General features: G+C 38.7%; 1 protein-coding gene across 8 annotated transcripts in view; it reads left to right on the top strand.

Moving 5' to 3' along the window:
- Window positions 1–557: 557 nt before the first annotated feature.
- The window catches only part of ccdc88ab (coiled-coil and HOOK domain protein 88ab), a 64,317-nt gene continuing 50,917 nt past the window's right edge, over window positions 558–13,957 (top strand). For 2 of the 8 annotated variants that reach the window (XM_088012803.1, XM_088012801.1), the window contains exons 1-3: window positions 558–1,318; window positions 1,431–1,531; window positions 13,259–13,367. In XM_088012803.1, coding sequence (XP_087868929.1) covers window positions 1,256–1,318; window positions 1,431–1,531; window positions 13,259–13,367 — 273 coding nt within the window. In that variant the 5' untranslated portion in view covers window positions 558–1,255. The remainder of the gene's footprint in view (window positions 1,319–1,430; window positions 1,532–13,258; window positions 13,368–13,957) is intronic. The other 6 variants (XM_088012807.1, XM_088012806.1, XM_088012800.1 and 3 more) reach the window with 3 other exon arrangements.

Raw genomic sequence — 13,957 nt, 5'->3', positions numbered from 1 at the left:
ATTCAGGGCATTAAACCTACCATACATCAGTTCACATACACTGATGTTTTCTTTGGTGGACACAGGGCACCAAAACTCCGAAGTCCAGGGGCCCTCGTCGCTGTAATTCCGGCCCTGGTATCCAAATTAGAAGTTCTTACATTTTCAGTGTAAGATTATGCTACTAAAATAAAAATATGAATTTATTCCACATACAAGGATGCCAACACGTGTCCACGACTGTATGAGTTCGGTGTTTACCCACCAGGTGTCAGTAGCATCATTGCGTTTACTCCTACACTGCGCGCAATTGATGCAGACAAAGAGGGTAATAAGAATGACCTCTATGCATGCTTAAAAAGAACTGCAATAAGCAAATGCATATTCATTAAGATCTAAATTATGCCAGTGGAGCGATTATAAACAGCTTTTTATTTAGAAAAAGAGCTGGCTTGCTTCCTTTCCACACATTCTGCTAGAGACTAATAAATAAAAATGACTTGCATAATAAAGTGTTGACTATGAAGTATTCCTTGCAGTGACTCAGAGGAAATTTGAACAGAAAGAGGATGCTTTGATCCATGCCCTAGTTTTCTTTGAGCAGGGAGGGCGGAGGGAGATGCTTGGCGATCAGGGAGGCGGTTCTTCGTGTCCTCCAGTCATCCTCTCAACTCTTCAGCTCAGTTAGTGTTCGGCGTTTGAAAGGAGTCAGACTGCAGCCCACGTCTGGAAGTCACTTTATTGACAAATACGAGAAGACAACCGACAACCCGAAAAGGAGGACCTTAAACATCAGGATTTTTATATGTATATTTGCCTCGCTGCAGGATATTTCCCCTTTAATTAACCGTCTCGGATGAATATTACTCCCGTGTGCTGAAATCTTCTGCCACTAACGGTCCACAGTTAGCTTACCTGGCACAGGTTCGCCGCTTTTGTGCCGAGCTAGCTGAACCCGGCTGACCTTGCATCACAGAATACCTTCGTTTTTTTAATGTTTTAATTTTGAAAAATGTGATTCCATGCCTCTCTCTCTCTTTTTTTTTTCCTGGGAGGAAGCCAAGCCCCTTCATTGGCATCTGACACAGCTGGGTCGTGTCGAGAAGATTGAGGATTAACGTTTTTTTCTCCCCCTTCTTGAAGAAACCCTTTTTTCTTGGCTTTGTTTTAGCCCAAATAAAGGTCGAATAAGCAACATGACCGGAGTGTAAATGAATGCATATTTCACTCATATTTCCCTCCACATATCAGCTGACATAAAGGGCACCAAAAGAATATGGAAAACGAGGTTTTCACCCCACTGCTGGAGCAGTTCATGCTCACGCCTCTGGTCTGCTGGGTAAGGAGGACCCCCCTCAATTAAATATTCACATTTACTCTCAAAATTTATCGCACTGTTTTTTTTCTTTATGTTAATTTTGACTTTTTTTTTCTTTTCTATTTTTTTACAGGTAAAGAGTGTTGGGCACTCGACGGTGACCGATGGCAGTAAATTGTCGGAATACATCGAGTTGATGGATGGGATTTACCTGAACGAGATCATGTTTGAGATGTAAGTGATTTGACAGGAAGGGAGACATTCCCATCTGTCCCTCTTCTTTGGCCTACATCGAGGGACAGAATTAGCCAAATGAGGGCATGCGAAACTAGATTTACAGTCGGGGTGTTGTGTGTGTGTATATTGTGGCCGTTTTCTGCGATCATTTACTTTGTGGTGAGGGGTTAAAACGACACTAACCCTCAGGCCTTTTTTCTCTTCTTTTTTTTAGGGTCATTCCGTTGAGCAAATTAAAACAACTGCAGCCTCTGTCGAGTTTTTGAATTGAATGTAGGATACTCACAAAGGGACACTGTTTTGGGTGCAATGCACAGTCAAAAATGTTCTTGCAAGGCTCCTTTTTGAGCCTTTCTGCGCCCATTTGTTCTTTTTATTTATTTTTTTGGTCAATTTAAACTGCTTATTCCAATTTTCAATTTTGTCCCTTTAAGGACTGTGATGCATATGAAAAACTGCTGTAGGTTCTTTGATGGAGCTGTTGGTTCTGAATCCAACATAAAATGAAGAAATTGTATGATTATTCCAATTTATTCTAACCATTCATGGTGAATCATAAAAGATGCTTTTGGTTGATAAATTTCTTAAAGAATAGTGACATTTTACTGCACTGGGGAAAAACAAATCTGTAAATCACGGTCAGGGAGTACGCTCTGTGTCTGATTGGTCGGTCCATTTCTGCCCTGTTTTATGGATGCACTGCTTCACAACTTTCAAATGCCAGGATTTTACTCTACGCTAGATACTGAATGTAGGTTATTTTTGAATGCAGCTCTGTTTTGGATGCAGTGAGGATGGGTTGTAGTACATCCTATTGGTTGGTGCATTGATAGAACAAAAATTGCAAGATTTATTGGGCTTAATGAACAGGGGACTGCCAATCTCATCAGAGCTGATGAAGGAAAAATGAGCTTATTTCAATCTCTGTCCAATTGATTGTTGCATCTCTAATCTGTGGTGCATGGCTGCAGCATGCTGCTCCACTTTCAGATGCTTTTTTTTCTTCTTTTTCCTTCGCACTACTCTGTCATTTGCAGTAGATTGGAAGATACCCTGGCTTCTTGAGGTAGCTCCCTGCTGTGTTCCAGATTAGTCTGCAAATAGTAGCCTTAAGCATGAGAACCACTTAGTATCTCCAGAGAATCTGGATTGGGAAAAAAAAAAACATGCAAGCTGGTGATGGAGGGAGACCCAAAAGCACATGTTTATTTTTTATCCAATTAAAGCAGAATTAGACTGTTTGCTCCGTTTCTTGGCATTGAGGGGAGCATTACATGTCGAATTTGTCTCTTTCCACTCACTGAATTATGCATACGGCATGACAGGAGACGGATTTCCACTCCTTTGTCTGGCTCCAGGCTGCTACTTCCTGCTATTAGGATTTTCCATATTCATTCTTTTTTTTTTTTTTTTTAGATTTTTCCACTAATACCAGGCTTTACACTGTCAGCATTTTATCCTGCTTGCCAGCCTTAGGGAGTATTCAGCCATGGCTTCTCCCAGTCGAAGGGATCGTCACTTTGCAGGAGGGGATTAAGTGTGGCACATCTTGTGTCGCCTCCCATCAGTTTGAGTCAAAGTCTTGCCAGTTTGGCAATAGTTACAGTACATAAAGAGGATCGGAAGTGTTATAAAAGTAAAATAACGTATAAAGAAACATAAATATATAGAATGCAAAGAGAAAAAAAACACAAAAGCAGTATTTTAGCCTTGATATAAGATATTTGAATACAGGTATTTAGTGCAATTATCAAGAGCTGGGTTGACATTGGAAGAAGTGTACAGATGATTTTAAATACAAAAACATTTGTATTTAGGAAGTTTATTTCTTAATCCATTCACCCATGGTACATTTCCAGAAAGAAAGGATAAAAAGGACAGAAAACATGCTTGGTCCACTGTAATGCAACTCTAGTTTGCCTAGAAAGTCCGGTTCTTTTGGAGAGGTGTGAATGATCAATCAGACTCTCATGCAGACCAAAAAAGCAAACTCTGGTCTTAATTTGGTTGAAGTGAACTCTGGCGTGGTTTGAATTCATACGTTAATGCAAGCTGACCAGAGACCGCTCCAAAAGCAGGAAGTGGGCTATAGTGCAGCACATTCTGGGTAAATATAACCAAAACAAATCCGTGTCTCTAGCGCTAGTAGGCAAAATGTCTTGTGGTCTTTTACCAACAACAAAAGTGAAGTCCTGCTAAAATCTGACATCACTTCATATTTGTTTACATTTCGTTAAGAAGGAAGAGGTTTTTCAATTGGTTTGAACAGCCTTGGTTTGGAAAAGTATAATATGTGTAGGATCCCTTTGTTGCACAAAAAACTGATTAACCCTGCTGGCTGTTTCCTGTCATTTGATGACAACCTCTTTCTCCTGCCGTCGCCTCCTTCCTAAGTCCCTGACCTCCTGCTGCTCTGGCGATCAGTCAGCTAAGATGAATCAAGTTAAAGCAACCTCTTCCATCTCACCCTCTAGTACTTGTTTTTCTCCTCCCCCTTTCAGGCTGCCTTGACTGACTGAGTTGTTTCAAAGGAGAAAATGTTTAGGAAGGCTCTTTTTAGGTCGGCCTTTTCTTGTTTACACGTAGCTTGTGCAAAAACAGAACATGTCCGTGGTATTTTCAGATCATTTTTTCCCCTGTGGGGCCGACGGAAATTGGCAAGCGGAAGGATTTTGGGGGGAAGGGTTGGATGAGGAACAGACATGGGGGAAATTCTGCCAAAATCTAAAGGATAACCACCTTTGACATGATGATGCATCCCGGAAAAAGGAAACAAAGTATTTGAAATGCTAATTGTATAACGGCAACCTCATGACAGCTCCTTAGCTCAAGCTTTCAAGGTTAAAAAAATGAGATGCAGTTAGAATTTCTGTCTATAAATCTATGCTGTGGAAATTAAAATTTTTCTGTTGATGGTTTAGTGATTCTGGAAAGGAGAGCACTGAACTGAAATGAAGTGTTACTGGTTTGGGGATTGCCTTACAGGATACCAGAGATAGCCAGACAGAGGCAGCACTGTGTGTTTGTGTGCATGAATTTCTGTAAGGCTTCTGTTTGCGTGGGAGTGTTTGGATTTGTGGATACTTTTTCTTTTTTTTTTTCCATTCCCTGTGCATTTGGTTATGGACTGAGGCAGCTGTTGGTAGTTGTCTGGCCCAGCCGCCCTCCCACACAAAGGCCTTCAGTACTGGTTAGAAGTTGTGTTGGTGAAACTGCACACTCTTTGTCTGCTTCCTCGATTTACGAGAAATGTGTCTGAACAACAAGGAGCTCAGGTAGCAGAAAATATTGTTTTCAGCTTCTGCAGAGACGCTTCAACTTTTCCTTTTCCTTCTTTGTCCCAAGTTTGTTGACAGAAACATTGTAACTGTAGTTTATCTATGTCTCGTTGCCCTTATTCTGTCATTGTTAGTTAGTTTTGTGGTGCCTGGTAGATTTTGTTTTCAACATATTGGAAGGCCTGAAGGTGGAGATTGATTAATTTGGTTTAATCATATGCTAAACTCCTATACTTTAAATTTTATCTCCCCCACCTCTTCTTTGGTAGTGTTGTTGATCCAGTTGGTTTAAAATGTTTTTTTTTTATGTTGGTATCCTGCAAACACTTCTATTTATTACGAAAATAATGTGCCCAGTGCTCGATTTCAAAATACGCATTTAACTTGCAGATGGGGTGGGCAGTTTTTATATCGTTGATCATTTACTGCAAAAAATTTCTTATAAGAATCTTCATGATAAATACAAGACAAAACTGACAGCACGATTGGAAATTTTTTCTGCTATTTTCTCCACTGTTCCACAATAGCCTCATTAAATATCAGTAAATTTGAAAATATGATTAAATGCAGAAGGGATTCACGCTATATCGGCACTAATATCGGTATCGGTTGATTTTCGTCAGTTTTTAAAATGTTTTGTGTCGATCCGATGTGAACAAACAATATTTACTTTTATCTTGCCGCCGTCTGTTCCTGGTCATTTTTCCCAAAATAAATATAAAATTGTTTATTGGCATTAACAGCAATATTAATATTGGATTTTGCTATTGGCCCAAATTTTCACATCAATGCAAAGAAACCTGTTTTAAATGGGAATGTTTTTCAAGAATTAAGTGTTTTTAATGCTATGATTGAGTTTCCATGGAGTGCCATAGTTTCCAAAAAAAATTAATCATAATCTTCATCAATATCGCAATAATACCACAAAGTATTGTGACTGAATTCTCACCCACCCCTAACATGCAATAATGTATTTACAAAATAAAGAAAAATTCCTCTTGAATCCCTTTTTGTTTCTTTAAGAAAAGAATATTAAAGTTAATGTTTTGCTGATGGAGACAGTTGTTCCAGTATGAGCTGCAGCGTTGTATGAATGTGTCACCGATCCAAAAACGGGGCAAATCAACTAGCAGCAGTTGTCATCAGGACAGCACGGGAGAGCGTAGACGGACCTCGGGATTATCTAACGGTTTGCTGACGGACACCCAGATGGCACAGGGACCCCTCCCCTTGTGCCCTCGTGTGACTGACATCATCCAGCCAATTACATTGCCTCCGTTCTGCTGTCATACCAATTGGCTTCCACGCTCAGGGGAGAAGGTGCCAGTTAAAAATTGTCAGACACGCTGCATGTTTGAAATCTGTTTTCTTGGCAGTTCTGTGGAGCAGTGCTGGCCTGCTGGCCCCTTCAGCGAACCATTTATTCCATCTTCTTCAGACTGTTGGGGAAACAATTGGAATTGTTGTAAAGAAAATCGATGCAATAGAGATTTTCCTCTAAGCAGCTTCACATTGTTTTCAATTTTTATCGAACAGCACTGTTTTACTGTATATAAAAATACCACAAAAACCGAGTTTAGTTTTTATTTAACTTCTTTGTACCTCTTAGTCTAGATGTCTGTATAAAACCTGTCCAAATCTTCTTGTGAGTTAACCCATGAAGGCTCAGGCACTACTTATTGTCCCTAGCCATGCTTCAGTAGACCGTTTATTATTGGTTGACTTCACAGTTCAATCATAATTCTTCAGCTGTAGCTGTATCTCGATGCACATCAACCTCTCTGACTCCACTCTGATGTGCCTCATATTCAGCAATGTGTTCCAGATGAGGTATGAGTAAGTTGCTCCTCTCAGTGACCTTCTCTTTGCTCTAATAGCCATTGATTGTAAAGTTGAGGCAATAATTTTAAATGCATAGCAATTCCTTTGTTCTACTTGTGCACAAGGAGAAGTTCCACATCAGACTACTTTAAAGTTTTTGGTCAGAGTTCCTGACCGTAAACCCTAAAAGTGAAACTTGTCATGCTCATGTTATGTGGATGCCATTCTTTGTCGATGGGTCAACACTTTTTTTTTTTTTTTTTTTTTAAGATTATTGACAGTAACATCATACATGATTTTTACATTGCCAAATTAACTGTGCTTCTTTTCATTTGGTTTAACTGTAAAACAATACAGTTATTCTTATTTTTCATTGATTACACATTGATGCAGAATCATTACCATCAACACCAAGATGCATCTAAGAATCAGTAAAACGTACACAGAAAGGAAAAGATGTAAAAAAAAAAAAACACCTATTTTATTTAGCACGGCAAAAGTTTCATGGATCATAAACTGTCATGTAAGGTCTGTAATGACTGAGGAGTTTTAGTCCACATTTGATGTTTATATTTTTACAAGTAGAATACAGATTAGAAAAGTCTTTTTTTAAGAATATCTGTAAAGTGTGGATTTATCCTGTTCATGCTTGATTATTTTAAGGCTTTCACATTTAACATAATTGGCTATGGAAAAATTCTAGCAAAATTTCTTAAAGAAAAACATGAAACATTTGTTAACATCTGTGCCATTAGTATTCTTACTTTGATTACTAACAGTTTGTCTCACATTTTGCTTCCTTTCTCACTTGAAAATGAGAGCTTGGAAACATAGTCTGGGTGAGGGTGCTTATCTGGGACTCTTCATGGCAGTTTGCACTCATAAAGCAACTAGAAAGAAAACACTTTGTAACACAGAATTCACTTTACAGTGGAATCGATGATCTCATGGCTCGAGACCTTGTTACAACCCTATTATACATGCAGCTTAGTCCTTGTGACTGTCATCACTTGAGTGTGGTGTGATTTGTTGAAAGGCGTTTGAGATAAGAAGTGTTGGCAGTAGAGATTTAAATCCCAGATTTTTGAAGACTGCTCTTTTGTTCATGATCTTCTAGACTTATTATTCATTTTGTGTACTTTGCTTTGTATTACTGTAATGCTTCTGTAATCCTAAAACTAAGCCAAACATGTTATCTTTTGAAATAGAAAAAAACTTGAAAACATTGCAGAATTTTGTGCACATGATGAGGATGGTTGCCTTGCTTTTGAAGGGTAGATATCAGGAAAAAGTTCTGCTTATATTATTGTAAAGCCCTGCTTAATACATGGGAAGCTCCCCAAAATTCAATCACTCATTTAGTTAGTTAGCATGTTAAACAGAAACGAGTTGATAACTAGTACAATTGGCACAGGAAAACCACATAGGAAATATGTACTGAATATATATTCCAACTGTGGCACATATCAATATGGCAGAGTTAATTTAGTTTCATGGTTTATAGCAGAAGATTAGTTGCAACTCCCTCTTGGAAAGTCATTCCTTCAATAATTGCTTTTTTCTTGATAGGCTACATAGTAAAAGAAGATGCTGAAAAACTTCGTACACTACATTGTATTTAAGAAAGTAGTCAACAGAGTCATTGGTTCGTTATTTTTTTTAATCTTCACTTCAATCTGAAGCTAAGGACGACAGGAAAGTTTGTCGTTCTCAATCACCTCACTCCTCTGCTTTCTTCTGTTTCCTGTATGGGCCAGATTATAGCATACATAGTTCAGATTCCTGTTCTGACAAAAGAGAGCCAGGGCTATCTGCTGCTGGGCTGTCTCCTCTTTTACTGCTACTGTCTGCACAGGAGGAGTCGAGGCATTTTTGTCAGAACGTGGAGTTTGATCATCTTGTATCACTCGCAGTCGATCACTCGCAGTCATCTTTGAGTCATGCCAGTTCCTTTGTGTCTATAAAGTGGCAGGATGTGCATCATGCTTGTTAGGAAACTACGGCTGTGACCTTAAGGGAAGAAAGCTTGACACACAGTTGTGGTAAAGCGAATCACTGTTAGCCTTATGACCAAGGAAGTGCTTAACCTATAGTTTCAAATCTGAGTTATCCTCTTACTTTACTGCAATGCAATATCCTTCAGACGTTTTTCCAACTAGAAATCCACTTGGATTAATTATTTAACTTTCACATTTCCTTTTTGTCTTCTTCTGTTATCTGCATTAATTTGCTAGTGCTGCTTTTTTTGCAGTCGATGCAGAGTCGACACTTTGTCCATCTGTTCCTTGCCTCCCAATGGCTTAGGGAACATATAATCCCCCCATATTCCCCTCAAAGACATTTACTATAAAACATCAGCAGGATTATTGAGTTCCATTAATTGCAGCTTAACATTGAGCATTAGCAGTAGGGTTGTGATAATTATTAACCAGGTACCATATTTCTGTTCCATAGAGGAACAAGTTGGAGCAACTTATTTAAGGCAGAATTACACTTAAAAAAGGATTTCATACTCTGTACAAATAAATTCACAGGATTACAATTTAAGTAATTTTGGTCATATGAGATACTGACTGAATAACAAATGAGCACAACTAGGGGTGAGCATTTATCATATCATTTATTGTACTGGATTTCTTATAAGGATTTTGATTTGTTGTCACAATGAATACCAATTAATGTTTACAACCCACCAAAACTGTCCTTATTGTCGGGGTTGATAGTTTACTATTTTCTCTGTTTGTTCAATAAAAGCATCAATAAATACCAATACATTTGAATATACACTCTCTGTACAACTTAATGATTCACTAAATGTGACCGGTGTCGTAAAGAAGCGCATTACAAATGGCAATGTTTTTCAAGAGTAGTATTTGTATTTGTAGGGCTATAATTGCTGTGACACACAGTCGTATAGTCACCTAGGAAATATGTAATGAATAGTTATCATCATCCCTTTTATTGTTATCACAATGGTACCAGTTTCTACTAATACAGTGAAGAGGGGAAGAAACGAAAGTGAAGAAGCCATATGGAAGCTTGGAGACAAAGATGGGATACAGTTGACTTCATGTGGAGCAAAAACAAGAAAAATGGGCAATGGGTAATGTACATAAATAAATGATTGGGAATTCAGCAATCTGTTTTGTTTTATGATGTGCAAATACATGCAGACAGTTTTAGTTGTACTAGTAAGCATGTTCAAAAAATGAGATTTATTGCTAACCAAATGAAGGAGGGGCTTTCCTTAAGAGGCCACTATTGTGGATAGAGAGACAATATAGGAAATACGACAGTTTGCATTAAATGAGCGAGTAAACCTTTCGAGTACCGAGTTGGATCAGCCTTTAAACCTTCATACCTGACAGTTTTCGGTTCATATTGACGTGATGGCATCAGGCAGTTGCTGCAGATTTGTTGACTGCACATCTGTGACGCAAACCTCCGATTCCACCACATCCCGAAGGCGCGCTATTGGTTTGAGATGTATCGACAACACTGTCGTGTTCAAGAAATGGGTTTGAGATTAGTGGAGCTTGGCAACATGGTGGATTATCCTGCTGGAAGTAACCTTTAGAAAATGAGTACACTGTGATTGTAAAGGTCAGTAGCAAAGCCCAGGTAGGTTGTGGTGTGTTTGAGGTTTAGTTGATAATAAGGGGCTGAAAGTGTGCCTAGAAAGTATCCCTCATGCAATTATGCCTCCGACCTCAACCATGAATACAGGTCACAACGGATGACTGAATGTTGTTTATGCCAATTTTTCACCCTATTATTTGAATATTGCAGATGAGATTTAAGCTAATTAAACCAGGCACCTGTCTGATTGAATGGCAGCCTCAGTTTCCTGTTCTTGACTGACAGAAGTGGCATTTGGGTGCGTCTTTTACTGCCCATCTTCCTTTAAGGTTTGACAGGTTTTACATTCAGAGATGGCATTAACGAGCAACCAGTTTGCACATAATTCATTGCAATCCTGAGATTGCACAAAAAAATCCCAGTAGATCAGCATTTTCTAAAATACTGAGACCAGACCCAATTGCTTGGCACCGATAACCATGCAAGGTTCAAAGTTACTTGAAGCATTCTGATGGTTGGTTGGAACATCAGAGAGTCATCGCCACCATATCTAGAAGCATAACTGTGTGATTGACGGATTTGTATGTGCAGACAGCTCTACCTAATCAAGCGCTTGGTGAGTGTAGTTTATTGAACTAGGGAGATTTTACGCTGAGGTCGTAACTTTCTATAGAGATGTTTATAATTCAGTTTCTGTTGTCAACTCTGAGACTTCAGTATCAAAAATAATTTGGATATACATTATTAGATTTGAGATCCTTGTCGAAATCCTGATTAGACATTTTAGTGTGTGCCAGGTTCTATTTTCTTTTCTCATTTTCACAAACTGAACTATTAACCTACACTGGGCTTAAGTGCTTCTCTGCTCGCGTTGCCTGGCACACTTCAGGGGCCAAGCCCACACCGCCCCGCTGTGCTTGGACTGTATAGCTTATAATCCCTAGCTCCAACACGTGGCCAAATCTAGCCTGCATTCCCTTTCTTTGTGTGTATGTGTGCGCACATTTAGGCCGGTTTCTGTGTCTGTGTATGTGCGTGGCTGCCCAAGCTGAGCCTAATTCAGCCTGTCATATATAGGTTAACACTACTCCATAACCCACTCAGCCAATCAAAGGCGGGACATGGGAGGAGGGGGCCCAGTGGCCCTGGGGTCTGTGGCTGCGGTGACGACGGACAGCACCAACGGGTTGGCTTACTGACCGGCCGTCTGGCCCAAGAGTTGTCTACCTTCCTGGCAATTGAACTGGCTTTGGCTGGTCATCCCTAATCTTTTTGTGTATTTAAAGTGTTAGGTTTACTGTATCAGCCGGATTAAGAAGGGCGGGTGGGGGTAATAAGCGTATTTTTGACAGCCGTTACTGCTGTAAGTCTCTGTATTTATTTGCCTACTAATCAAAGAGTGTGTCAGGCCGTCCTACGCTGGTTAGGGGCTGCATCCACAAAGCGATGTTTTGGTCGTGTTTCTGTGACCGCCATGTTGTCAGCTGACTGCAACGAGAATGAAGGAATGCCATTTTTCTCTCACACACCACATTACCCTGCTCGCCCTGATAGGATTATAGCCTCCTCTGTGATTTTAATTACTGAGTTAAACAGACCCCCCACAATGGGCTTCGAAAGGGGCTGTGTGTGTGAAGGGGGGAGATGGGGCAGTCACATGGGGGTTCATTTAGACCAGAATTAAAAGAACCCTGTGTTCTGCAATTAGCATAAATGTTTTTCTGTGTGTATTGGGGTGAAGGCTGGCCTAAGGCTAATATACAAAACTTAGCCTGTTGGATTAGGTAAAATGTTTTGTTTTGTTTTTTTAATGTAAAACTTACATTCATGCCTTGTTTGGCATCTTAAATTTTAAGGCTTATTATATTTTTAGACTCCTGGTTATAAATCAAATACATGAAATATGTTGATGAATGTTCCACTTCCTACTAATAAAAGGAAGTGGAACATATAGCCTTTATTTAAAGGAATCGTGTTTCAGCATCTTGGCAGGTTTCTGGAAAGCAACAGTTCATTTTAGACCTTTATATATTTCTAAATATAAAACATGTTTTTCTATCTATATGAGCCACATACATTTCTACTCTGAGTTTTGAGAAAGTTAAATTTTTTATTTCTTTAAATAAGTAAATTATTATACATAGGATGGTACGACAGATCAGATGTCTATATGCAATATGATGCAAGTACATGCTTGACTTCACTTTTGCTGCCTCACTGCAAGCTTCCATCCATTCATAAACAATCTGACCCCCCACCTCCTTCTTCAGCTTTAAGAGGATAAATCAAGCATTTGACTCAAAATTAGGTTGTCATGTGGATATGTATTGTCTTTGAAGTTCATGTAAAAAAAATTAACGTGAAAAAATAGAACTTTACATTGATGTCGGTGTTATAAGAGTCTCCAAATTTTGAGTCAATAAATCTCATAAGTTATTGAGATCTGTTTCTCAAACACAGGAAGACCCCTGGTCAGCATCATGGTCAACAGAAGATTTCTAACTAGAATAATTAAAAAGATAAAGCACATTGCTCGGGACATGATGGACACTTTTAATATCTCTTTGTAGCAAAATCAGCTTGTATTACTTTGTAGGATCTTCCTTGAATCTACAAAGTGGTGGAATGTTTTAAAGTTCTTTAACTTCAGCCTTGAGCTCGCCATTTCTTCTATTGTGGTGCAGGTTTGGCTATAAAAGACACACACGAGCTAAACATCTTGAAATTTCCTGTTAAGTGATTAGCAAAAGTGATTACAAAGTTGTTAGGCAGATACATAGCTGACTGTCTAAAACAGAGTATTCTTAAACTGTGAAGACGTTTTTCAGGTGACTGTTTTATGCCTGACCAATCACTTAATGTTACTTCGCTTTATTTCACAAACATTTCTTCTCTAGATCTGAAACGGTTTAATTTATTTTTATTTTGCCTTTAAAAGTGTTTTTCGCTGTGCATAATCATGTTTTTGAGTTTTCTCATTATGTTGTACCATATTTGAAAACGTATATAAAATAAATGACATTTAATTTTCTTGTCTTATATGTAGAAATCCAAAAGCAACAGTGCAGAGGACCAACAAGAAAGTTAACAATGACCCTACACTACGCATCCAGAACCTTTCTATTCTCATCAGGCAGATTAAAGCCTACTATCAGGTAAGACGCTTTTCTTTTACTTAATCAAAAGTTCAGTTTTCTTGCTTAGGTTAATATGTTTTTGTATTTCTCTGTACGTGTCACATTTTATGTGGTTTTGGTTCATAGTTTTCAACCAGTTAGCCCAAAATCAAATAAATTTTCCATCCAAGCTTTTGCTTGACTTACACATATTTTTATAGATCCACACAAGAACATACCCATAATTACTTGGCTATATAAACAGAAAGATATTTGCAGATGTGAATGCGTGTGATGTTGTATCCAGAACTCAGATGGCTCCATAAATTTAAACTGACATCAGAAATGTAAAACACATTGATGCAGCAACATGTCTGCTGCTTACACTGACTCTCTTGCATTAATTTCAAATCTTAGCATCAGTGCAAGTGTCATCCCTCTCAACGAGTTGACACACTAATCTGGAATTTGTTTGAACGCAGCTAAACTTTCACAAGAAAAACTCAGAAGTGAAAGCAAGAAATGTGCTCAGTTTCCTCTAAGAAGGTTTTATCTTGTCATCAGCCTTTCTCCATTTCATAGGCTTGCATCAGCTCAGCAAGCTTCAAAACATGTTGGTTTTTGTTCAC

This window comes from Poecilia mexicana, unplaced genomic scaffold, assembly GCF_051168715.1.
Source record: "Poecilia mexicana isolate PSO_F unplaced genomic scaffold, ASM5116871v1 scaffold_15, whole genome shotgun sequence".
In the NCBI taxonomy this organism is placed as follows: domain Eukaryota; kingdom Metazoa; phylum Chordata; class Actinopteri; order Cyprinodontiformes; family Poeciliidae; genus Poecilia; species Poecilia mexicana.
The sequence above is the reverse complement of the archived record's forward strand: the minus strand, read 5'-3'. Positions and strand labels throughout refer to the sequence as shown.